General features: G+C 43.2%; 3 protein-coding genes across 8 annotated transcripts in view; 1 reads left to right on the top strand and 2 right to left on the bottom strand.

Moving 5' to 3' along the window:
* USP30 (ubiquitin specific peptidase 30) overlaps positions 1-24,280 on the bottom strand; it is a 63,864-nt gene that overhangs the window by 21,362 nt on the left and 18,222 nt on the right. For 2 of the 5 annotated variants that reach the window (XM_077876036.1, XM_077876037.1), the window contains 2 exons: positions 4,783-4,892; positions 3,312-3,494 (listed from right to left, as the gene is read on the bottom strand). In XM_077876036.1, coding sequence (XP_077732162.1) covers positions 3,312-3,494; positions 4,783-4,892 — 293 coding nt within the window. The other 3 variants (XM_077876034.1, XM_077876033.1, XM_077876035.1) reach the window with 3 other exon arrangements.
* On the bottom strand, positions 16,964-17,343 carry LOC144300030 (large ribosomal subunit protein eL39). The gene has a single exon (XM_077876045.1). The coding sequence runs from the start codon at positions 17,318-17,320 to the stop codon at positions 17,165-17,167; it is 156 nt and encodes a 51-aa protein (XP_077732171.1). The 5' UTR covers positions 17,321-17,343; the 3' UTR covers positions 16,964-17,164.
* The window catches only part of SVOP (SV2 related protein), a 70,724-nt gene continuing 69,959 nt past the window's right edge, over positions 23,516-24,280 (top strand). Inside the window, exon 1 of one of the 2 annotated variants that reach the window (XM_077876032.1) lies at positions 23,516-23,933. Coding sequence is in view for 1 of the 2 variants with exons in the window: in XM_077876031.1 (XP_077732157.1) it covers positions 23,899-23,933 (35 nt within the window). In the remaining variant the exon portion in view is untranslated. The remainder of the gene's footprint in view (positions 23,934-24,280) is intronic. The other variant, XM_077876031.1, reaches the window with a different exon arrangement.

Here is a 24,280-nt window from a genome sequence, read left to right on the forward strand (position 1 = left end):
ACATACAATGCAGTATTATTCATATTAAGCCTTAAAAAGGAATGGAATTCTGACCCATGCTACAATGTGGATGAACCTCAAGGACACCACACTGAGTGAAATAAACCAGACACACAAGGACAAATAGTCTATGATTCTACTTCTATGAGATACATAGTCAAACTCATAGACAGAAAGCAGCACAGTAGTTTCTGGGGTCTGGGGATTGAGGAGAATGGAAAAACACTGCTTATCGGATAGTTTCAGGACGGGATAATGGAAAAGCCTTGGTGAAGAGAACAGTGGGTGTGGTTGTCAAACATTGTGAATGTACTCAATGCCACCCAAATATGTACTTAAAAGTGGTGAGGACGATACATCTTCTGTTACGGAAATTTTACCACAATTTTTAAAAATTGGGTGATGGGGGCACCCTTGGTGACCCAGCAGTTTAGCACTGCCTTCAGGCCAGGGCGTGATCCTGGAGACCTGGGATCGAGTCCCGCGTCAGGCTCCCTGCATGAAGCCTGCTTCTTTCTCTGCCTGTGTCTCTGCCTCTCTCTCTCTCTCTGTCTCTCTCTCTCTGTCTCTCATGAATAAATAAATAAAATCTTAAAAAAAAAAAAAATTGGGCGATGGGAATGAGCAGGTTATCCACAGAAGACATAAGACCAATAAACTCACAAAAAGAAAAAAAAAGAATGAAGTGGGGCTACCTGTACTGAAACAGATATCTCTCCAACACAGATATGATTCTGTTATTTGGTTATGAAAAAACATAAACGAAAATCAGTATGTCATTTCTATGGGTGCTTAGAAACTTATCAAAATGCACAGAAAACAGTCTGGGAGGATACACTTGTATTTTACTTTGGGAAGAAACGAGGGGAACAGGATGAGGGCAATGATAAAGGGAACTGTAGCTTTATGCGTGATGCTTTAATTTTTCACAAGGAGAATGTATTCATGCATTACTTGTCAAATTACAAATTATCTCTGAAAACCAAAATAAATGACCCTGAAAAGCAGAAGCAGGGAAGGGAACACAGATTCCAGGTGGAGCCACCCAGACGGGCTCTGGTTCCCAGCCCCACATCATGCATGTGAGGAGGAGAGCCAGTGGTCACACCACAACAATTCCTGAACCTGTGTTATCTGCCTGTGTACACATTTCAGCTTTCTGCTAGGGAATGGTATTTTTTTTTTAATTTTTTTTTTTTATTTATTTATGATAAGCACACAGTGAGAGAGAGAGAGAGAGAGAGAGAGGCAGAGACACAGGCAGAGGGAGAAGCAGGCTCCATGCACCGGGAGCCCGATGTGGGATTCGATCCCGGGTCTCCAGGATCGTGCCCTGGGCCAAAGGCAGGCGCCAAACCGCTGCGCCACCCAGGGATCCCCGGAATGGTATTTTTTTAAACAGGGTAGTAGAAGAAATTCTTTTCTAATCACTTGTTACACAGAAGAGCAGAACTTGCTTTCTGTGTCAGGCTGAGATCACCCGGGAATATATCTCAGTGAAGCAACAGTGAGTTGAGTGTTTTTTAAACCCAATTTTTTTTTCTGACTGTGAGAGTCATACCTGCTGTTGAGAGCTTTAGAAATACTGTTGTTTCGTTTTCATGTTTCTGAGAGGTCAACTGCATAAGACCAAAATGGCTGTGGCGAACATTTGGGTCTTTTTCTGTCCAACCTTTATCTGCGGAAATCTTTGCTTTGCTGAAGTCAAATTACAACATATTTTGAACACTGTTCTTTTATTTTTTATTTTTATTTAAGTTTTTTTTTTTTATTTATTTATGATAGTCACAGAGAGAGAAAGAGAGGCAGAGACACAGGCAGAGGGAGAAGCAGGCTCCATGCACCAGGAGCCCGACGTGGGATTCGATCCCGGTTCTCCAGGATCGCGCCCTGGGCCAAAGGCAGGCGCCAAACCGCTGCGCCACCCAGGGATCCCGAACACTGTTCTTTTAAACTTAACATTATAGCCTATGCCTCTCCCACATTAAAAAAACCACAACAAAAAAAACAAAAAACACTTTACAAAGGTGATGCCTAATAGCTACATAATATCCCATTGACTGTCTGACCTCTTGCTGCTGGACACCCACCAACTCTCCTCCCGGGCCCTTCCTTATAACCAGGTGCTAGGAAATCTTTGTGTACCTAACAGCATTTCCCCAAATCACGTTCTGGGGCATGTCCTCAGGATGTTAATGGGCATTATGGAAGGAAAAACTATTCTACGGGCAAAAAAGCTGGTTGAAAAATGAAGTGGAATGGGTGATTTCTTCAAACCCTGTCTCCACAGAACTCTCCCAGCTCAGGGTCGCTGCTCGGCCACTCCTGAACTCATCTGCTCATAGAGCACCATTTCAGGGGTGTCTGGGTGGCTCAGTAGATGAGCCTTTGGCTCAGGTCGTGATCCTGGAGTCCTGGGATCGAGTTCCGCGTCAGGCTGCCTGCATGAAGCCTGCTTCTCCCTCTGCCTGTGTCTCTGCCTCTGTCTCTCTCTCATAAAAAAATAAAAATAAAATAAAATAAAATAAAATAAAATAAAATAAAATAAAATAAAATAAATTAAATTAATAAAAAATAAAATAAAATAAAATAAAATAAATAAAATAAAATAAATAAAATAAAATAAAATAAAATAAAATAAAATAAAATAAAGAACTCCATTTCAGGTTAGTGTCAAACACGGTCTACTGAGTTCCTAGGTCAAATGGTCCTGGACACTTTGCAAGGTATCACCGTGTAGTTCCAAACTACTTTCCAGAAAGTTGGCCCTGTGTCACACCACCAGCAGCACATTTGAATATACTGTCCAGCAGCAGGGCAGGGCTTGGGAGTTTTCAGTCTTTGCTGATGGGTAAAACAAAGCTAACCTCACTGTTACATTATTTCTATTTCTTCCATTTTGGCTGAGTTGAACAATTGAGTACCTATTAGACGCTTGTTATATCTACTCAATACAACCTGCACTATTTCTTCTGTGAACTACCTTATTTCTTAGGCTAACACACTTCTTTTTTCTAAACTTTAATAAACCAGAGTACTTCATACAATCAAAATACTTAAGTGGCATGGATCTGTTCTCTTTTCTAAAAAGCTGTTCATAAACTGACAATTTTTAAAAGAAATGGTTACAACTTTAATTTTTTTTTTTTAACAGCTGTTCATATCTACTGGGCCCTTGGTGGTTTTGTTTGTTTATTTCCATGATGATCTACATGATTTTTTTTCACACAAAAGCTATTAATCCTTCACTTGTCATCTGGGCTGCTGCTTTCAAAATGTACACAAACCCCTTTAAATTCCCAGCCAGATACCTTTGAGGAGGTGCAACAGCGTTAAGGATAAATACTGGTGGGGCGGGGTCTCCTTCTGATCCCTGGTGTACTGGGTGGTAAACTCTTCCAGCCACTTGATGAAAGCAGGGCAGGCAGACAGGCCTTGTAGCAGGGAGTTCATGAAGCAGGTGTTCCCTAAGTTGACAAGGCCAGGCACCAGTCCTGAAAAAAGCAGGGAAAAGAAGAGAAAAGCACATCACATTGGCCCAATTCTTTCTTTCCCATTCAGGAGTCAGACTTTCTGTACTGGAGCCTGAAACTGAAAATCCCAATCTCACAAAGTCCTTATCCACACACATCAGGGGGCCAGGCATCCTGTCCGTACAGAGCCCTGGTCCAAGGGCTGCTCCCTCAGAAGTCTGTAAGTGACAGCAGACAGGTCTCCTATCATGTGTTACTTCTGATCACCACCACGGTGTCTGGCACAGTTTGGTTGATGCTGAGTGTACAAAAACACTTCATAACATCTCTCTCTCTCCTTTGATAAGAAAGCAATGTCAGAACAGAAGAAAACAATTGTTTTTTTGTTGCTCCCCAGGACAATGATTTTGTTCTTGTAATCAGTTAGAAAGACACCACCATAGCAATTCTGATCAGTCTTTCTGCAAAGAGATCAACAAAATCTGACATACTTCCCTTTTCTGCTGAAATATTTTTTTAAAACTTTTTATTATAAGAGTTCTTAAACATGCACAAAAGAAGAGAGGATATATAATCAACTCCAATCATAACCACCCCCAGACCTAACAATGATCAACCATTTTGCTCTATCAATCCCTTTTTTGGTTTGCTTGCTGTGGCTGAATTTTAATCAACATATCTGTTTTAAAATAAGGAAACAGGGGATCCCTGGGTCGTGCAGCGATTTGGCGCCTGCCTTTGGCCCAGGGCACGATCCTGGAGACCCGGGATCGAATCCCACGTCGGGGTCCCGGTGCATGGAGCCTGCTTCTCCCTCTGCCTGTGTCTCTGCCTCTCTCTGTGTGTGTGTGTGTGTGTGACTATCATAAATAAATAAATAAATAAATAAATAAATAAATAAATATAATAAAATAAGGAAACAGAGTTTTGTATTAAAGATGTTAAATGGAAACTCTTACAAGCTGACTAGCAGCTACTCAGTGAAACCACAAATGCATCACACAACCAGTCAGCTGTGCTATTGAATAACACGAGCGCCATATAAAGAAGAACAGTCAGACAATTAAGCCATGTGAACTTTTTCATTACAGAGCATGGCTCAAACTCAAGATTTTAGAGGGGAAGAAGACAGAAATCTTTTCATTATGCCTAAAGTAATGAGTCATTAAAATTAATTTCTGTTTAAAAGAAAACACTGCCCCAAAACTGGAGATCCAAGAGAACAAAAATACCCTCCCCTTTTTGTACTGTTTTGGAATAACGGGTTGGGTCAAGTCTGCAGACTATGATATAATGACCTCATTCTTACCTTTTCTACGCTTCTTTCTTTCTGTAATGGGACCCCAAATCACGTAGATTCCTGCGGCAAGAGCAGCAGCAATTCCACCTATAACACCCCAGTTCTTCATGACTTTATATCTAAAAAGGAAAATAGGTTTACTGTCTTCCCTAATCACACACACAATATGTATAAATACAGATACAGGTATGAAGAAATAACATTTCATTAAAATAACCGACTAGCAAAAAAAAAATAAAATAAAATAACCGACTAGCCCACCAAACACCTAACTTTCAACTTGAACTAATAATACAGTATAGAATTCTGTCTTGAAAATCAGCATGTTTATTATTTTTTTTTAACATTTTATTTATTTATTCAGAGAGACGGAGAGAGAGAGAGAGAGAGAGAGAGGCAGAGACACACAGGCAGAGGGAGAAGCAGGCTCCATGCAGGGAGCCTGATGTGGGACTCGATCCCAGGTCTCCGGGATCACGCCCTGGGCTGGAGGTGGTGCTAAACCCACTGAGCCATCAGGGCTGCCCCAATCAGCATGTTTAGACATTAGGATTTAAAATCTAAGTCAGGGCACAGAAGCCCCATCTCACTCAGAGAGGAGGCCAAGGTTCTCTGCCTCCCATGCTGCCACTATATTGGCTACCTCAGGGCCTTTGCACTGCTGCTCCCTCTGCCAGGATGCTCTCCTCCCTATCACTGCATGGCTCTCTCACCTCCCCTTCACTTCTAACCAACAATTAGAACTTGCATTCCTCATCTCTTCTACCTAGGTCTGGATTTTCTTTTTACCTTCTTTTTCTTCTTCTTTGTTAAAGATTTTATTTATTTGACAGAGAGAGAGCACAAGAGCATGCACAAGCAGAGGGAGTGGCAGGCAGAGGGAGAGGAAGAAGCAGACTCTCACACAGCAGGGAACCCAATGCAGAACTCAATCCCAGAACCCTGGAATCATGACCCGAGCCAAAGGCATATGCTTCACCAACTGAGCCACCCAGGTGCCCTTTTTATCACCTTCTAACATAGCATTCACTTATCAGCTACGGTTATTGTCTGTCTCCCTCACTGGAGAGCAAAGTCCCCGCAGGCAGGGATCTTTGTCCATTTCGCTCACTGACATATCCCAAGTCTCTAGATCACACGTGGTACCTAAGAGGTTCCTAATAGCATTTCCTGAATGATTGGACACTGGAGAAAACACGTATAAGTGAATTTATCTTTTTTTTTTTAATTTTATTTATTTATGATAGTCACACAAAGAGAGAGAGAGAGAGGCAGAGACACAGGCAGAGGGAGAAGCAGGCTCCATGCACCGGGAGCCCGACGTGGGATTCGATCCCGGGTCTCCAGGATCATGCCCTGGGCCAAAGGCAGGCGCCAAACCGCTGCGCCACCCAGGGATCCCTATCTTTTAGATTATTAAACAGAGAGAAGGCATACTCTAAATTAAAATTTTACTAAATTTTAATTAAAATTAAAATTAAATTTTTAATTTACTAAATTAAAATTTTCTTAACTCGAGTTAACTCGACTTAAGCACTTAAGTTATTCTTTTACTACAAAGACATTTCAGCGATTTAAAGTTATATACAAAGTTATATATTTCCACCAAATAAACAATACATGTGTGAATATATATATGTGTGCCAACAGATAACTGTAGATGAGTGTTTGGTATGTGTATATGTATAATATATTCTTATTCCAATATTTGGATCATGTGACTATTGTTCTGAGTTCAGCTCAGTCAACATCAATTCAATTCAACGCTAGTAACTCTGTCTACAACATCCACCATCTTCCTATGTCGTAACCAATATGATACATAACTGCTAACTGAATTCCAAATAAATCTTTATTCTCCCCAAGATAGAGTCAATAGAATGTGCACAGAACTTGGTTAAGAAAGGGGTGTTGCGGGGATCCCTGAGTGGCGCAGCGGTTTAGCGCCTGCCTTTGGCTCAGGGCGCGATCCTGGAGACCTGGGATCGAATCCCACGTTGGGCTCCCGGTGCATGGAGCCTGCTTCTCCCTCTGCCTGTGTCTCTGCCTCTCTCTCTGCCTCTCTCTCTCTCTCTGTGTTACTATCGTAAATAAATAAAAATTAAAAAAAAAAAAAAAAAAGAAAGAAAGAAAGGGGTGTTGCAAGAGGCCTGGGTGGCTAGGTGGTTCAGCATCTGCGTTCAGCTCAGGGCATGATCCTGGATCCGAGGATTGAGTCCCACATCGGGCTCCCTGCATGGAGCCTATGTCTCCCTCTGCCTATGTCTCCGCCTCTCTCTGTCTCTCATGAATAAATAAATAAAATCTTAGAAAAGAAAAAAAGAAAAGAAAAGAAAAAAGAAAAGAAAAGAAAGAGGTGTTGCATTAATCTGGTTCGATTCTGGCTCTTGCTAGTCCTTAGAGCATCGTTTTACCTTCTCAAGCTCAGCTTTGTCACTTGTACAATGGGGATGACCATGAGACCTAGCTCATGGAGTTCTGAGACTCAAAGAAGCACTAGAGCAAAATTAAGGGCTTAAGAAATGCTAGCCACTACAATTATTAAGTATCATTATCCGAACTTCATTCATTAAAGTTATTCTTGAATTTCTTAGTGCATTACTGTGCTGACTTCCACACAACAGGTATATTAACCAAAGTGCTAGAAAGGTTAAAAATAAAACAAAACCATCATTGAAATTCTAAAGCACTTTACAACTGCTTTAAATCCCCTGAACAAATGCTAATATTTAAGGGCGCATACTATATGCCAGGCACTGTGATAATCTTATCTCATCCTCAAAACAACCTGACAGAGATAGTCTCTAATATCATCTTCATTTTCTTTTTCTTTTTTTTATTTATTCATTCATGAGAGAGGCAGAGACAACGGCAGAGGGAGAAGCAGGCTCCCTGCGGGGAACCTGATGCAGGACTTGATCCCAGGACCCCAGATCATGCCCTGAGCCAAAGGCAGACGCTCACCACTGAGCCACCCAGGCGGCCCATCATCTTCATTTTCATGGAAGAGATGTAGCCAACTTGGTCAAAGTGAGAGAGGCAGTGTGGATCTGAACTCATGCCAAGTCTGTGCTTAAACCTCGTGAGGGAAACTGAAGGACAGAGTGTGGAAGCGGGGAGAGGTCTTGCCCAGGTCCTCAGCAAAGTATAGACAAAAAAACCCAGGGTCAAATGGTGACCCTGGAAACCCCCATTCCTCTGCAAACTGACAACACAAGGAGGGCAGTGGGGTCCGGGAGTTAAAAAAGATCTGTCTTCTCCCCCATCTCTACGGTGAGGTCAGCTGCAGGGCCCCAGGCAAAACCGTCTCAAGGCCTGCTTCCCGTCTGCAGAATGGGGGCACTGGACAGGATAGCCATTGAGGGCTCCCGGGCCTGGAATAATAAGCTCTTTAAACCTGCACCGGTTCCAGAGGAAAAGCAGCTAGGCTGAGCAACAGGTCTCAAGTCATTTAGGGTCGGGAATGGGGGTGCAGCGTTCAGCCCTCGGGCCTGGAGCCCATGGGCAGATGATGAAGAAGAGAAGGGACATAGGGACCCTATGGATCGGGGCCCCATACTATCGGGGTCCCTAGCAGGAATGGGAGACCCTACCAGGCCTCCAAGCCTCTACAGGTGAAGGGGTCCTGATCTGTTCCGGGCCCCTTGCAAGATAGGAATTGGCTAATAAGACTGAGGACCCACGCAGAATAAGGGATCGCTGTCTTAACTGGCGGCGGAGGGGCGCGATAACAGGGCTGGGTACCGACGAGGTGGGGGCAGGGCGAGCCGGTCCGGTTGCCCTGCAGGGCGGTGCGAACCGCGGCGGGGCTGGGGAGCTCGGCGACACTGGGAACGGCGGCGGCCCCGGGGCTGGGGCGCCGAGGGCTGAGGGCTCCTGGGAGGCCTGCGGGGCGCCGAGAGGTCTGAGGGCCGCCGGCAGGATTCGAGGCTTCTCAAGCCGCAGGGTGTCTGGAAGTTCTGGGGACAAGGACGGGGCTGGAGGCGGCGCTGGGGGGGGGGGGGGGGGGCTGAGAATTCGGGGCGCCGGCACCACCGGGGAGGCCCGACAGAATGGCGTTGCCGAGCAGCCGGAGGCCCCGGGCCCGTCCGCCGACCCTGAACGCGCCCGACGCCGAAGCCCCGGGAAGGCTCGCTCCCGCCCCCGGGGCGCTGCGGGCGCCGCGACCAGGCCGGCCCAGGCCCAGGCTGGGGGCCCCGGGCCCCGGGCCCCGGCCGCCCCGCCCCCCAAGGCTCACCTGACCGCAGCCCCGGTGCGCAGGAAGCGCTGGATGGCGCGGTCGGCCGCGGTCACCGCCGCCTGGGCCCGGGAGCTCAGCATCGCCGCCGCGCCGGAGACCCGCCGCCGCCCCCGCCCCCGCCGCCACCACCGCGCCGGACCTGCGGCTCCGAAGGCTCCCGACGCGGCGGAACCCGCCGCCGCCGCCCCACGGCTCCTCCGGGCAAGGTAGGACGGAGGACCGGCTGCCCCGAGAACCGGAAGCGGCTGCCGCCCGAGAAGCAGAGCGGACGGACCACATCCTTGTTTTCCCTTCTCTCCCGCCCCCCCTCCCGCGTCCTCCACCCTTAGCAACGGGCGCCGGCGTCGGTTGCCAAGGGAGGCTCTGCGGCCCGCAGGCCGGCTGGATTATCAACTTTGTCGCTGGCTCCGTGCATTTTAAATACAGGTGTCCCACTTCCAGCTCCTGGAGTCATTTAAAAATTTTTTTTTCGTTATGAAGAGGGCAGTCCCGCCCGAAAGCGGGGTCGGCCTCGGCCCCCGTAGTTCTGGTATTGTCAGAGTGGAAATTGGTTGCAGAGGAAGGGCCTTTAGAGACACGTGGCCCATCGCTGACGGCGTCCGTCGAGAACCCCCGGCCTTTGATAATAGCCACCAAACTCCCATGCATTGCTAAGTACGTCACATACGCTACTCGCATTCAACCTTCACACCAACCCTGACAGGACCCACACTTCATAGGAGGCAGTAAGCAGCTCGCACGTGGTGGAAACGAGATGGGCAGTGAAGTCTGTGTCTCCAGAAGAAATGTAACGGAGGCCACATTTTACATTTCCTAATAGCCACATGAAAGTTAAAAAAATGAAAAAGAGGGATCCCTGGGTGGCGCAGCGGTTTGGCGCCTGCCTTTGGCCCAGGGCGCGATCCTGGAGACCCGGGATCGAATCCCACGTCGGGCTCCCGGTGCATGGAGCCTGCTTCTCCCTCTGCCTGTGTCTCTGCCTCTCTCTCTCTCTGTGTGACTATCATAAATAAATAAAAAAATTTTAAAAAAATGAAAAAGAAAAAAAGAAAAGAAAAACTAGTATGAACCACAGCTTTTACTTGACCCGATAGGTCCAAAATAGTGTCATTTCTTTGTAAAGGTTATTAACGAGATCATTTTACATTCTTTTGCTGTACCAAGTACATCTGGTTTTGAACCAGGTGCTTTTCCTGAGCTCTATAACTGCAAGTGGCTGGTGGCTACCACATTAGACAACACAGCTTCTAGAGCCTTAGAACAGAGAGAATTGGTGCTCCTTTTTAAGATTATTTTTTATAAAGATTTTATTTATTTATGAGAGACACACAGAGAGAGGCAGAGACATAGGCAGAGGGAGGAGCAGGTTCCGTGCAGGGAGCCGGATGTGAACCTAGATCCCGGGACTCCAAGATCACGCCCTAGGCGAAAGGCAGGTGCTGAGCCACTGAGCCACCCAGCCGTCCCACCCCCTGTCCCTTTGTAGTTCACTCTTCCACGTACTTCCAGCCTTTGGCAACCACTGATCAAGACTGAAAAGTTTTAAAGGCCAAGAATACCAAAGCATGCATTTCATTAGACATCAAAGCTGTGACCTCATCACCTGTTGTGTACTTCTGGAAAACTCAAGGGTACACACATGATTGAGTGACAGTGGGAAGGGCAAATGAAAAAGTCTTAGTGTTATTAGAAAAATAGTTTTGACCTCAATAACCCCCACAGAAGGTCCTCAAAATGGGGTCCTGCATCTACATTTTGAGAGCTGCTACTGTAGCCCGCCTAGTGAATGCTCCGCCATCCTAACAGGTATGCTCAGCGTCTACATACCATTTTAAATAATTGGCATTACAGAGTATAGTTGATCAATTTACAAATTTCTGACCATTTTATATGCCTTATCTCAATTTAATTCTTGCAATGACCACATGAGTAATAATAGTACAGACAGTCCCCTAACTTATAATTTGAGTTATGATATTTTGACTTTACAATGGTATGAAAACTACATGCATTCAGTTGAAATCTTACTCTGAATTTTGAGTGTTGATCTTTTTCCTGAGCTAACGATATGCAGTTCAATGCTCTCTCATGATGCTGGCCAACAGCAGCCAGCCACAGCTCCCTAGTCAGCCTGGCGACCAGGAGGGTAGACAATCGATAGAGCCATTTTGACCCATACAGCCATTCTGTTTCTCACATTCAGTAAAGTATTCAATAAATTACAGGAGATAGTCAACACTTTATTATAAAATAGGCTTTTGTTAGATGATTTTGCCCAAGTGTAGGCTAATGTAAGTGTTCTGAGTCCATCTAAGATAGGCAACGCTAAGCTGTAATGGTCAGTAGGGTAGGTGTATTAAATGCATTTTTGACTTAGGATACTTTCAACCTATGATGTGTTTATGGGAACATAGCCCCATAGAAGTCAAGGAGGGTCTGTACCCACTTTCTATGAAGTTAACAATGCCTGCAGCCTGGTCCTTGCTGTTCCTCTAACCAGTAGGGGTGTGGCTGTCATTGACTAATAGAGATTCTGAAAAATAAGGATATATTACTAATTTATGATGAAGCTACTGCCAGGAATGAGGCAGTGTCTGCTCTAACATCCATCAGGCAGATCAAGGATTTGCAGCATCCTGGGAGATCACAAGGTCATCTGTCAGAACCTTTGGCATCTCTCAGCTGCTGGGATTATTTTGCAGGTAAATGGTTTATTTGAGATCCTAAACTCCACAAGATAAAAACCTGAAGTGGTATTTTTCAACTGCCCCAGACCCCCTCCTTACACACCATGGAGTAGGTCCCTAAATAATGCAACTTTGTAACTACTTTCAGAGATCCATCTCATTACAATATTTAAATCACTGTCCTGTTTATTTTTGAATTTAAAACTCAAACGTGATTCAGAAGTCTTCTCCCAGACTCCAGAGGAGAAAGTGACCTGGAAAGAGAGAAGTCCAGCTCTGAACACCTTCCTCACTCTGTCTCCTAGCTCCCCTGTGTCTCAGAAGACAGACCTCAGAAATTGTAATCATACGGTCACACAAAGCCACAGAAAGATCTAGAATCCAATCGGGTTTCTTTTTAATATTTTGAAAAGTTATCATTGTGCTGTATTTTTCTACTAGATAGGTAGACTATGAAAAAGAGCATTGAATTCCTTTCCAGGTTTTAGAACTTGATGCAGGGTTTGACATAGGCTTTTCCTTAGGGAATTCTCATTAGTAGAGACCTGGGTGCACCTCTTCTCAAAAGCCACAGCAATCCAATCCCTCTTAGTAAACCCTGAGGGCAGGATGGGCCCCAATGGCTGGCTGTGGCCAGCAACTCTGTCAACTTAGATTATGTAGCACTTGGTGTGTTTCCTCAGCTTTGGGCCTACATGTCTGTTCTGGAAAGACAAGATCCTTTCACACGTAGGAAACACTTGCTTTTATTTCCAGACAGAGAAAATAAAAACAGAAGGACACAAGCATTAACAGAATTTTGTTATTGGTTTCTTTTTTTTTTTTTTCTGACGTGGTTGTTTCATAGACACACTCAAAAAAAAAAAAAAAAAACAACGCACAAAACAAAAAACATAACAGTAACAACAAAATGGCTCACAAATGGGTAAATTCTGCCTCAAAATGGCACTCCAGGATTCTCCTGCATTTTTGTGTTGTTACTGTTTTTCCCAGAAGTCCTCTGACCACACAGCTGGCCCTCATCATGTCAGCAACAGTCCCAGGGCTGGTTCTCCCTTCTCCCAGATGAGTCTGTGAGTTGACCCCACGGCCAGAAGGGGATGAGGTGAAAGATAGGCATCATCTCAGATTTCTAAATGTTTAGCAGAGGTGAAAAGGGTTTCTCTGTTTAACCTGAACCCTCTGTGGCATCAAATGTGTTACTAGTATTAAAACTACAAGTCTGAACTGGGCTTAAATAAAGAGATCCTTGGTTCTAGATCTAGACCAAAACTTCCATCTAGCTGGCTGTGTGAACTTAGGCAATTCATATTTTCCCTGGGTCTGATGGTTTATTTTATGTGTTAGCTTGGCTGGGTCATGGTGCCCAGATATTTGGTCAAACTTTATTCTGGATGTTTTGGTGAGATTAATATTTAAATCTGTGGACTTTGAGTAAAATAGATTGCCCTCCCTAATGTGCATCGGTCTCATCCAATCAGTTGAAGGTCTGAATAGAACAAAGAGACTGACCTCCCCCAAGTAAGCAAGAATTCTGCTAGCAAATGGCCTTTAGACTTGAACTTCAATATTGGCTCTTCTCTGGGTCTCTGCCTTGCTGGCCCACCCTGAATATTTTGGACTTGCTAACTCCCACAGTCATATGAGCCAATACCTTAAAAATGATCTCTTAGTCTCTGTCTCTCTTTCTCTGACTGAATATATATCAGATTGAAAGCATGAAAAATACAATGCACAACGATGTCAACTATATGAAGAAGTAGGCATTCTTGCACATGACTATCTCCATCCAAGGCAATTTGAACTAGTTAGAGAAATTTTTAATCTGCATATTCTGCGACATAAGTATTTATCATACACATATAGGAATAAAGATAATTATTGCGGTCTTCCTTGCTAATACTACAAGATTAGAAGCAACCTAAATACTCAGCAAAATTACGGTAACCCTGCACAGCAGAGTACTGTGTACCATGTAAATAAATGAGCCAGCTCTTTGTGGATTGACAAGGAATATTCTAAGATGTTGAGAGAAAACAGTAAGGTGCAGGACAATGAAATGGAATGCTGTCATTTGTGAGAGAGAATAAAAATTAAGTGTTTATAAATATAGAGAGAATCAAGAAACTGGGAACACAGCTTGCCTCTTGTAAGGGAACTGTGTTACAGAGGACAGAGAAAGACATCCTTTTGTCCTTTGTGAATTTTGTGCCATGGGCATGCATTATTTATGCAAAATATAATTAAAAATTTAAAACCTGAAAAACAAGGGAAATAGTATCAAAATTGACATTCTTTTTGGTCAGAATTGTTCATTAGAAGCTTGTAAAAAAGTGAAAAAAAGCAAGCCACCATAGGATAAATATGATCTCAAATATGTAAAAAGATATTTATGTATGGGTGTCCCAGCATCAAAAAATAACTGGAAGGATATACTCCCAAAGTAGTAACTCTGTTTATCTCTTTGTGGTATATAGTATTTTTTATTTTCCTATGAATGCTTTTGCATGTTATCTTAATTTCTTTAATGATCATTTATATTTCTTATACAGTTAAACAATTTTTTTAAAGATCTTATTTATTTATTCATGAGAGACACAGGGAGAAAGGCAGAGACACAGAGGGAGAAGCAGGATTCTAGCAGGGAGCCCAATGCGGGACTCGATCCCCAAACCAGGATCATGCCATGAGCCAAAGGCAGATGCTCAACCACTGAGCCACCCGGGCATCGCAAAAAAACACAATTTTTAGGAGAAGACTATATAGGGCAGCCTGGGTGCCTCAGAATGGTTTAGCGCCGCCTTTGGCCCAGGTCCTGATCCTGGAGACCCGGGTTGAGTCCCATGTCGGGCTCCCTGCATGGAGCCTGCTTCTCCCTCTGCCTGTGTCTCTGTCTCTCATGAATAAATAAAATAAAATCTTTTTTTAAAAAGAATATTATATATAATTTTGTCTTTCCTTATGCAATACTTCTGAATTATTGCAACCTTGGTAACTTATATCCTGGTTGATCTCCAGTCTCCAGAGGAATCCTAAAACTCAGCTTTTAAGCTCCTCCTACTCCAGATCCTGAGGACAATCAGCCCACCTTTAACCCTTCCTAGGTAGCTGTTCAATGTAAGTCCTTTATAAAATAATTTGCAATAAGCAATTGCAGTAATCATTACATAATTTATATGACTGATCAGTTCATACATTGTGTATATTCACTTTCTTAAACTAACAAGCCCCTATAGGCTTTTTAGAGCATGAATATTGTTAATTGTGTATGTTGCCTCCTATTTGATGTTAATTTCTGTCTTGCCAAATAATGACTGGATTCTTTTCTTTGCTTTTCCCCACTAAAAATGACAAAGTCACCCACTCCTGTTCAAACAGTAGTCTTGTAAGATCTTAGCACATTGCTTCCAGAAATTGCCAGATAGTTTTCCAAAGTGTTTGTTATCTGCCCCCAGTTTCTGGCACAGTGCTCTTGAAAAGTTTGTAATTTCTGAAGTGATAAGACCACTAGGAGCATCTTTCATTCTACTGAGGTGACTCTGAGTGGGCTCTGAATGGAAGCTGATCACCAGAAAGACCAAGCCATGATTAGAAGGTTGGAATTTTCAGCTCTACCCCTCATCCTCCAGAGAGGGAAGAGGGGCTAGAAGTGGAGTTAATAATTGATCATGCCTATATGAGGAAGCCTCCATAAAATCCCAATAGTAGGGCTTTGGAGAACTTCCAAGTTGGCAAATGCACCCCAACTCCATGGGGACAAGAAGCTCCTACACACTTGGGACACTCTCAGTCCTCACCCTATGTATTTGTATGCTTGGCTGTTCATCTGTATCCTTTATCACATCCTTTAATAAACTGATAAATGTAAGGAACTGTTTCCCAAAGTTCTGTCAAAGACCCTAGCAAATTAATTGAACCCGGGAAGAGGGTCATGCGAGCCTCTAGTCTATAGCCAAATTGGGCAGAAGTTACAGGTAACCTGGGGACCTACTAATTGCAACTGGTATCTGTAGTGGAGTGGAAGCAGTTTTTGGGACTGAGCCCTTAACCTGTGGGATCTGACATTATCTCCAGGTAAATAGTGTCAGGATTGAATTAAATTGTAAGACATCTAGCTGATGTTACAGACAATTGCTTGCTATGAGAGATCATGGTATTAGAAATCTGGTGACAGAACTGTGATGAATGTGGTAGTAGTTTGAAAAGTAAAAGAGAAACACGGGAAAGAGAGCTGGGTTTTTCCTGACTCAGGAAAACTGGGCAGATTTTTCCTATACACAGGTATGAATAGCTAAAGGAAAGAATGAGAACAATGTCTCACCAAATACACCAAATTGGGACTCCTGGATGGCTCAGCAGTTGAGTGTCTGCCTTCAGCTCAGGACGTGATCCCTGGGTCCTAGGATCAAGTCCCACATAGGGCTCCCTGCATGGATCCTGCTTCTTCCTATGCCTCTGTCTCTCCCTCTATCTCTCTGTGTGTGTCTCTCATGAATAAATAAATAAAACCTTTTTTAAAAGAGAAATTATGAAAAGACATCAAATAGAAATTCTGGACTTGAAAAGAACAATTGAAATGAAAAATTCACTAGAGGGACTCCACAACAGATTTGACCAGCAGAAGAAAGAATCAATGAACACAAAAATTGAAATTATCCATTTTAGGAATAGAAAGAAAAATAAAGAAAGAACACTGAATACAGCTTTAGAGACCTTAAAACACCATCAAGCATGTAACACATACACAATGAGACTCCCAGAAAAGAAGAGAAAAAAGGGACAGAAAGAATACTTGAAAAAATAGTGGCTAAAGACTTCCAATATGTGATGGGAAACAATAATCTACACATCCAAGAAACTCAGTGAATTCCAAGGAGGATTCACTTCTTTATCCACACCTAGACACATAAATAAGCAGTCAAAAAACAAAGAGAATTTTTTTTTTTTTAACAAAGAGAATTTTGTGGGGTTTTTTTGTTTGTTTGTTTGTTTGTTTGTTTTTAAAAAGATTTGATTTGAGAGAAAGCACATGAGCAGGGGGAGGAGCAGAGAGAGAGACATGCTGACTCCCCGTCAAGACCTGAGCCAAAGGCAGACGCTTAGCAGACAGAGCCACACAGGCGTCCCCTAGCCACACTTTAAATACTTCGTTGTCAAGGGCCATTTCTATCACTGCAGAAAGTTCTATCAGACGGTGCTATGTGAGATCTGACAGGAGGGGGAATTCAGTACTTCACAAATCAGGACACAACAGCAGCTCAGCTGAAAGGTCTCACATTTATTATTGAACCAACCTACTGGTATAGAGGCATAGTAACAGAGAAAATCATTCTCTTGATAAGACATGTCTATTGGCCAGGTAGGAAGGATGTTTCCATATTGATAAGATACGAACATGTGATCTCCATGTGGCTTAAATATGTGTGCCAATTATGTTTGCTATTTCATGATGTGCGATGCTTCCTCACAGACCCAGTTTGGTTCTTCTCCAGTGTCTCCTCTTGGAATTGTACCTGATTTTATTACCAGTTTTCATCCGAATCCACTGGGGAATAGGACGATTCTGCTTTTGTTTCTTGGCCAGGAATCGCTTGATTCTGAAAGTCTTGTGAGAAGACATGGTGAACACAGTCAACCACACGCAACCAGGATGGCGGCGGAAAGGAGAGAGCGAGAATTTTGAAAGCAGAAAGAGAGGTGACACATGAAAGGGATCTCAATGAGATTAACAACTGATTTCTCATCAGAAACTATAGGGTACAGAAAGTGGTAGATGATATATTCAATGTTGTAAAAGAAAAAAACCTGTTTGTTTTTTTTAAGATTTATTTATTCATGAGAGACACAGAGAGAGAGAGACAGAGACAGACACAGGCAGAGGGAGAAGCAGGCCCCATGCAGGGAGCCTGATGCGGGATTAGATCCTGGGACTTGATCCTGGGACTCCCAGGATCACGCCCTGGGCAGAAGGCAGGCACTAAACCGCTGAACCACCCAGGATCCCCAGAAAAAAAAACCTGTTAAACAAGAATCCTATATCTGACAAAATGACTCTTCAAAAATGAAGGAGAAATTAAGACATTCCCAGATAAGCAAAAACTGAAATTTGTTTCTAGCAGTCTTGCCCTGTAAGAAATACTAAAGGGAATTTTTCAGACCAAAATGTAAAAGACACTAGTTAGTAATTCAAACCCACCTGAAGAAATAAAGAGCATTAGTAAAGGTACTATAAGGGTAATATTAAAAAATGAAAAATGTGGTTTCTGTTTGTAACTCGTATTTGTCTTCTGATTTAAAAGACAACTACATAAAGCAATAATTGTAAATCTATGTTGAACATTGCGTGCCTATGCAATGCATAAAAATGTAATTCATAACTATAACAATTTAAAACGTGGGAGACATGAAGATACACAGGAGCAAAGTTTTTGTAGAATAATAAGATTAAGTTGGTATTAATCCAAACTAGGTTGTTATAAATTGAGATGTTAATGGTAATCTTCAGGGCAGCCACTAAGAAAATAACTAAAAAATATATATAGTAAAAGAAATGACAAGGGAATTAAAATGGTACACTAGAAAATACATATATCACAAAACAAGGCAGTGATGGAGGAACCAAGGAACAAAACAGACATAAAACACAATTTGTTTTCTACATGATCCATGATTACATTAACTTTATTTTTTAAAGATTTTATTTATTTGATAGAGGGAGAGAAAGCACAATCAGGGGGAGTGGCAGGTAGAGGGAGAAAAAGAAGTAGGCTCCCTACTGAGCAGGGAGCCCAACACGGGGTTCCATCTCAGGACCCTGGGATCATGACCTGAGCCGAAGGCAGACGCTTAACTGACTGAGCCACCCAGGCGCCTCAATTACATTAAATGTAAATGAATTAAACTCTCTAAAATCCAAAGATTGGCAGAATGGACAAGACAATATGATTCAACTATATGCTGTCTACGAGAGTTTCATTTTAGATTCAAAGACACAACTACAGTGAAGTTAGAAATCAGTAACAGAAGGAAATTTGGGAAACTAATAAATATCTGGAAACTAGATAACACATTTCTAAATAATAAACAGGTAAATAAAGAATTGACAAGGGAAAATAGGAAATACTTTGTTGTTTGGGGTTTTTTATTTTTTATTTTTATTGTTTTAAGATTCTATTTATTCATGAGAGACCGAGAGAGAGAGGCAGAGACATAGGCAGAGGGAGAAGCGGGCTCTCTGAGGGGAGCCCAATGTGGGACTTCATCCCAGGACCCCAGGATCATGCCCTGAGCTGAAGACAGATGCTCAACCACCCATCCACCCAGGCGCCAAACACTTTGAATGAAAGAAATTGAAAATACAAGACTGCAGAGAAAATACCATCACTTCCTCAATGTTGACTCAGATGTCTTGAACTGCTTCTGCTTGATAATCTCTTTCCTAGGTCTGGATAGGTGTTCTGGGCACTGATTCACATTTACCTCTTGCTTGTTTTATGTCCCTCTGGAAACACAATGTCTGAGGGATGAGATGGTTTTATTAGGAGCGCTTCAAAGTTTGTCTTTGAGCCAGCTGCCCCAAAATACAGGAAGAAAAAGAGGACAGAATTGAAGGGGAAAATAGGTTTTCTCTGCCCTCTTCAGGCCTCTTTCATTGTAGATTAGACATCTTGTGTTTCATAAAAGAAGGAGATGTATTAACCAAGAGCCTCTTTGAAGTTGTATGCCTTTATATTTTTTAACAAGGACTTACCCTCCTAGCCAAGCCTCCCTTTTCTACTGGCTCCTGGGTAAAGTCAGTAGGTAATTAACAGCCCCAGCACAATGCCAGGGACCTGGGAATGACTCCAGATGGAAGTGCCATCCTACCAGCATGGCAAGCAGAGCTGGGATCTACCACCAAAGGCTTATTTGCCCTTTTTGGTTTTTTATCTAATTTCAGTTCCAAAGGGGAAAAAAAAAGGACAAATCTCTTTATGAATTTAAATCCACAGGCTTCCTTTTAAACAATTAAGTGCCATTTTTATAACTAATGGAATATTGTCTTAATAATAATAGGAATCAGGACACAGTTGAAAGGAGAATCACTTGTTCATAGCATATAATTGTATTCAGTATTTCAGGCTTCAGGGCAGCTTGTCAGTCTTTATTCCAGCCCCTATAGGTTTTGTTTTAAGAATCTGAGAGAAGAGATCATGATGCATTACTCTGATGTGAAATAAAACCCATCTGGCTTTTGGCATGCCCCCATTTCCCAGACAGATGGATAATGTGTTGAGCTGAAAGTAACTGCCTTTATAATATTCATATCTGCTCAAGGATGTCTCAAAGATCAGAGACATAAACAAACATGGGTCATATTTTTCTTGGCTGATAATCTCATCCAGATAAAACTTTAGAACAGGGGTTCTCAGTGTGGTCCCCAGACCAACAGAATCAGTATCATGAATCAGTACCATTCCTGTTAGAAATGGAAACTCTCAGACCTTACCAAGACCTGCTGAATTAGAAACTCGGGGGGTGGCACACAACCATCTGCATGTTAACAAGCCCTCTGGGGGATGCTCACTCACACTCGAAGGTGGAAACCACTGCTTTAGAAAAATATAACCATATTTCTAAGAAAGAAGAGAAAACATTAATGCTTTATGATTTTTAAAATATCTATTATGTACTAAGTACTGTTCTCCCAGTTTTCAGGGGTACTTCAAAAGTCTCCAGAGGAGTGAGGGAAGCTAAATGTGGGAAGCTTGCTGTAGGCTGACTGTTGCCTTGATAGTGGCAGGCAGGCTGCTTCGAGTCTCCACTTGGTAGTGGCCAGAGAGAAAGGCAAGACCCAGTAGAGGAACACTGCTTCCTTCTTCCCCAAGGAGCTGATAATCCTATTATGTGAAATCTCTCTGTTGAAATGTTGAAAAATTGGAAGCCAAATTTTATTATTTATTATTAAAAATTATTGAAAATCATTTTTTATTTTTTTATTTATTTATGATAGTCACACACACACACACACACACACACACACACACACACAGAGAGAGAGAGAGAGAGAGAGGCAGAGACACAGGCAGAGGGAGAAGCAGGCTCCATGCACCGAGAGCCCGACGTGGGATTCGATCCCGGGTCTCCAGGATCGCGCCCTGGGCCAAAGGCAGGCGCAAACCGCTGCGCCACCCAGGGATCCCAAAAATCATTTTTCAAAAAAAGAACAGCTCTGTTGAAATATAATTACCACACAATTCACTCTTTTTTATTTTGTGTTTTGTTTTTTTTAAGATTTTATTTATTTATTTATTTATTTATTTATTTATTTATTTATTTGAGAGAGAGAGCATGAGCATGGGGAGGGGCAGAGGGAATAGGAGGGAAAGAATCTCAAGCACACTCAGTGCTGAGCCCTGAGCCCCACGTGGAGCCAAGATCATGACCTGAGCCAAAATCAGGAGTCGAACATTCAACTGACTGAGCCACCCAGGCACTTCCAATTCACTCTTCTGAGTGTATAATTTGATGATCACTTGATGAACATTTGGCTGTTTCCACTCTTTGCTATTATGAGGGATGATGTTATGAACATTCGTGTACAGGTTTTGTGTGCACTGTTTTCATTTCTTTTGGGTATATGCCTGTGAGTGGTATTGCTGAGTAACCCTGTGTTAAATTTTTGAGAAACTACCCAACTGTTCACTACAGCAGTTGCACCATTTTACATTCCCAGGACTTGTATATGAGAGGAATATCCAGTCCACATCCTCACCAACACTAGTTATTGTCTGTCTTTTTAATTCTAGGCATTCCAGTGGGCAGAGAGTGCAATTTTTTTTAAAGATTTTATTTACTTATTCATGAGAGACACACAGAGAGAGGCAGAGACATAGGCAGAGGGAGAAGCAGACTCCCTGTGGGGAGCCCAATGCGGATTTGATCCCAGGACCCTGGGATCATGACCTGAGCTGAAGGCAGATGCTCAACCACTGAGCCACCCAAGTGCCCCCAGAGAGTGCTATCTCATTGTTGTTTTGACTTGCGTTTCCCTAATGACTAAATGATGTTAAGCATTTTTTCAAGTACTCATTAGCTAGTCACACATTTTTTTAAAAAAAGATTTATTGATTTATTTAAGAGAGATAGAGGGAAGGCAGCCCAGGTGGCTCAGAGGTTTAGTGCCGCCTTCAGCCCAGGGTGTGATCCTGGAGACCCAGGATCGAGCCCCCAGTCGGGCTCCTTGCATGAAGCCTGCTTCTCCCTCTGCCTGTGTCTCTGCCTCTCTCTCTGTGTCTCTTATGAGTTTAAAAAAAAAAAAAAAGAGTCAGATGCTTAGCTGACTGAGCCACCGAGGTGCCCCAGCTAGTCACACATCTTTGCAGAAATATCTATTCATATTATTTGTCCGGTTTTTTAAATAATTTTTAGAAGATTTTATTTTTTTTATTCATGAGAGACACAGAAGGCTGAGACATAGGCAGAGGGAGAAGCAGACTCCCTGCGAGGAGCCCAATGTGGGACTTGATCCCGAAACTCTGAGATCATGCCTTGACATGAGCCCAAGGCAGACGCTCAACCTCTGAGCTACCCAGGTGTCTCTATCTGTCCATTTTTAAATTACATTGTCTTTTTATTATTGAATTGTAAGAGTTCTTTACACTGTTTGAAGTAAGTCTCTTATCAGGTATATGATTTGCAAATATTTTCTCCCATGCCATGGGCTGTCTTTCACTTTCTTGATGGCATCCTTTGAGGCAGAAAAGCTTTTAGCTTTGATCCAGTCCTATGTATCTAATTTTTTTCTTTTGTCACTTATGCTTTTGATGTCATGTCTAAGAAACCACTGCCTAACTCAAGGTCATAAGGATCTACTTCTACGCTTTCTTCTAAGGGTTTCGTAGTTTTGAATCTTTACACTTTATTCTTGTTAACCCTTCAGGTTACTCAAAATAAATCTCTCTGTGGATAGCGCTTTTGGTTGTAGACTAACCAACTGTCAAAGCTTGCCTGGGACTCATGGCATCCCACGACTTGGAACTTTCAATGCAAAACTCAAAGTCTTGGGCAAACTAGGATGAGTTGGACACACTACCAATGGACCTCCAACTTGCCATCTCTAATAGAAATCATTACCCTTGCTCTTCAGGGATTAAAATAGATACTGAATCCTATTCACCTGAATGAAAAATCAGTTTGCTTCCAGTTTAACAAGCATGTATTGAGTTTACACAATGCTAAGCCCTGGAGTTGAGTTTAGTGAGGGTTATTAAATTCCAATTTCAGTGTACATAAATAAAGTTTTATAGTTCTAGGCCCTTGGGGGTACATCAGCAAAACTTGCAAACCTTTATGGAGCTTAAGTTCTAAAGAAGGCCGACATTCTAGCTGGAGGAAGATGGGGAAACCATAGATAGGGGAGGATTTTGAAGGCAGGGATTTAGTTTTATTAATCTTTGATTTCCCAGCGTCAGAGCTGTAGAAATCACTCAGTAATACTTGCTCACTGAAGGAATGAATGAGTGATCTTTGGCCTTCTTATACATATACATATATATATATATATATATTTTTTTTTTTTTTTTTTTTTTCCTGGATTCACTTCCCTAGACCAGACAGCTCCGTGATGACAATGACATGTCTAACTTGCTTCACATATGCGCAGTGCCGATCACAGCGCCGGGCATACAGTAGGTGCTCAATAAACAACATTTTAAATGCATGCATTCATCTTTGCATTTTTCATTCCCTTGGTTTGCGACACCAGCCTGGGTGTCAAGGATATCACGCCGAGGTCAACATTAATGAATCCCCACAAATAAACATTTAGAGAGGCGTAGTCAGCCAAAGAGTGCTCATTGGTACTCCGACAGCCATTTCACAGGCTGGTGTGCCCTACAGGCACCCAGGACAACGTCGGCAACCAGAGAGAGCCCGTGAATTCCTCTGAGCAGAAGGGCTCTCCCCGCCCCCTCTCCCCGCGCGGCTCGCTCTGCCCCCGGCCGCCCCCTCTCCGCCCCCTCTCCCGGCGGCGGCGGCGGCGGCGGCGGCTTTGTCTCGTGGGCTGGTCGGCGGCGGCTCCCTCCCCCGAACAGCTGCCGCCGAGGGAGGACGCGGCGCGGGAGCTGTCCGGACCCCGGTGCTGAAGCCCCGGCCGCTCGTCCTCCACCAACACCATGTAAGGGCCATGAAAAGGGCTCGTCCTGGCGCAGCGCGGACATGGAGGAGGACTTATTCCAGCTAAGGCAGCTGCCGTGAGTATCATGGGGGCGAGGGAGAGGCAGACAGGCTTTCCTTTAAAACACGGAGCCCTGCAGGGGGGCATCTGTGCATGGCTTCTTGAATTTAAAAGGAACTGTTTGAGAGGACAGACTTAGGCCCCGAGGAGACAAGCCATTTTCCTGCTCCAGCAGTCCAGCCTCTGTATCTCTGACTCAGTTCTATTTTTCAGATCCGTCAGAATCTTCAGGGGGAGCGAGAGGGGTTATGTTTTCCCTCTTAATTGCTCGCAATCCTAAAGGGAAATTTTGAGGTCTGTGTTTTAAGAAAGCGTTAGCCGCTGTTTTGAAATGTGGACCGAATTGATGAGTCCATGCAATGA

Source organism: Canis aureus, chromosome 27 (genome assembly GCF_053574225.1).
Source record: "Canis aureus isolate CA01 chromosome 27, VMU_Caureus_v.1.0, whole genome shotgun sequence".
Taxonomy (NCBI): domain Eukaryota; kingdom Metazoa; phylum Chordata; class Mammalia; order Carnivora; family Canidae; genus Canis; species Canis aureus.

Bases quoted from the DNA above. Each gene is read 5' to 3' on its own strand.
- LOC144300030 (XM_077876045.1), bottom strand. From the start codon at position 17,320: ATGTCTTCTCACAAGACTTTCAGAATCAAGCGATTCCTGGCCAAGAAA.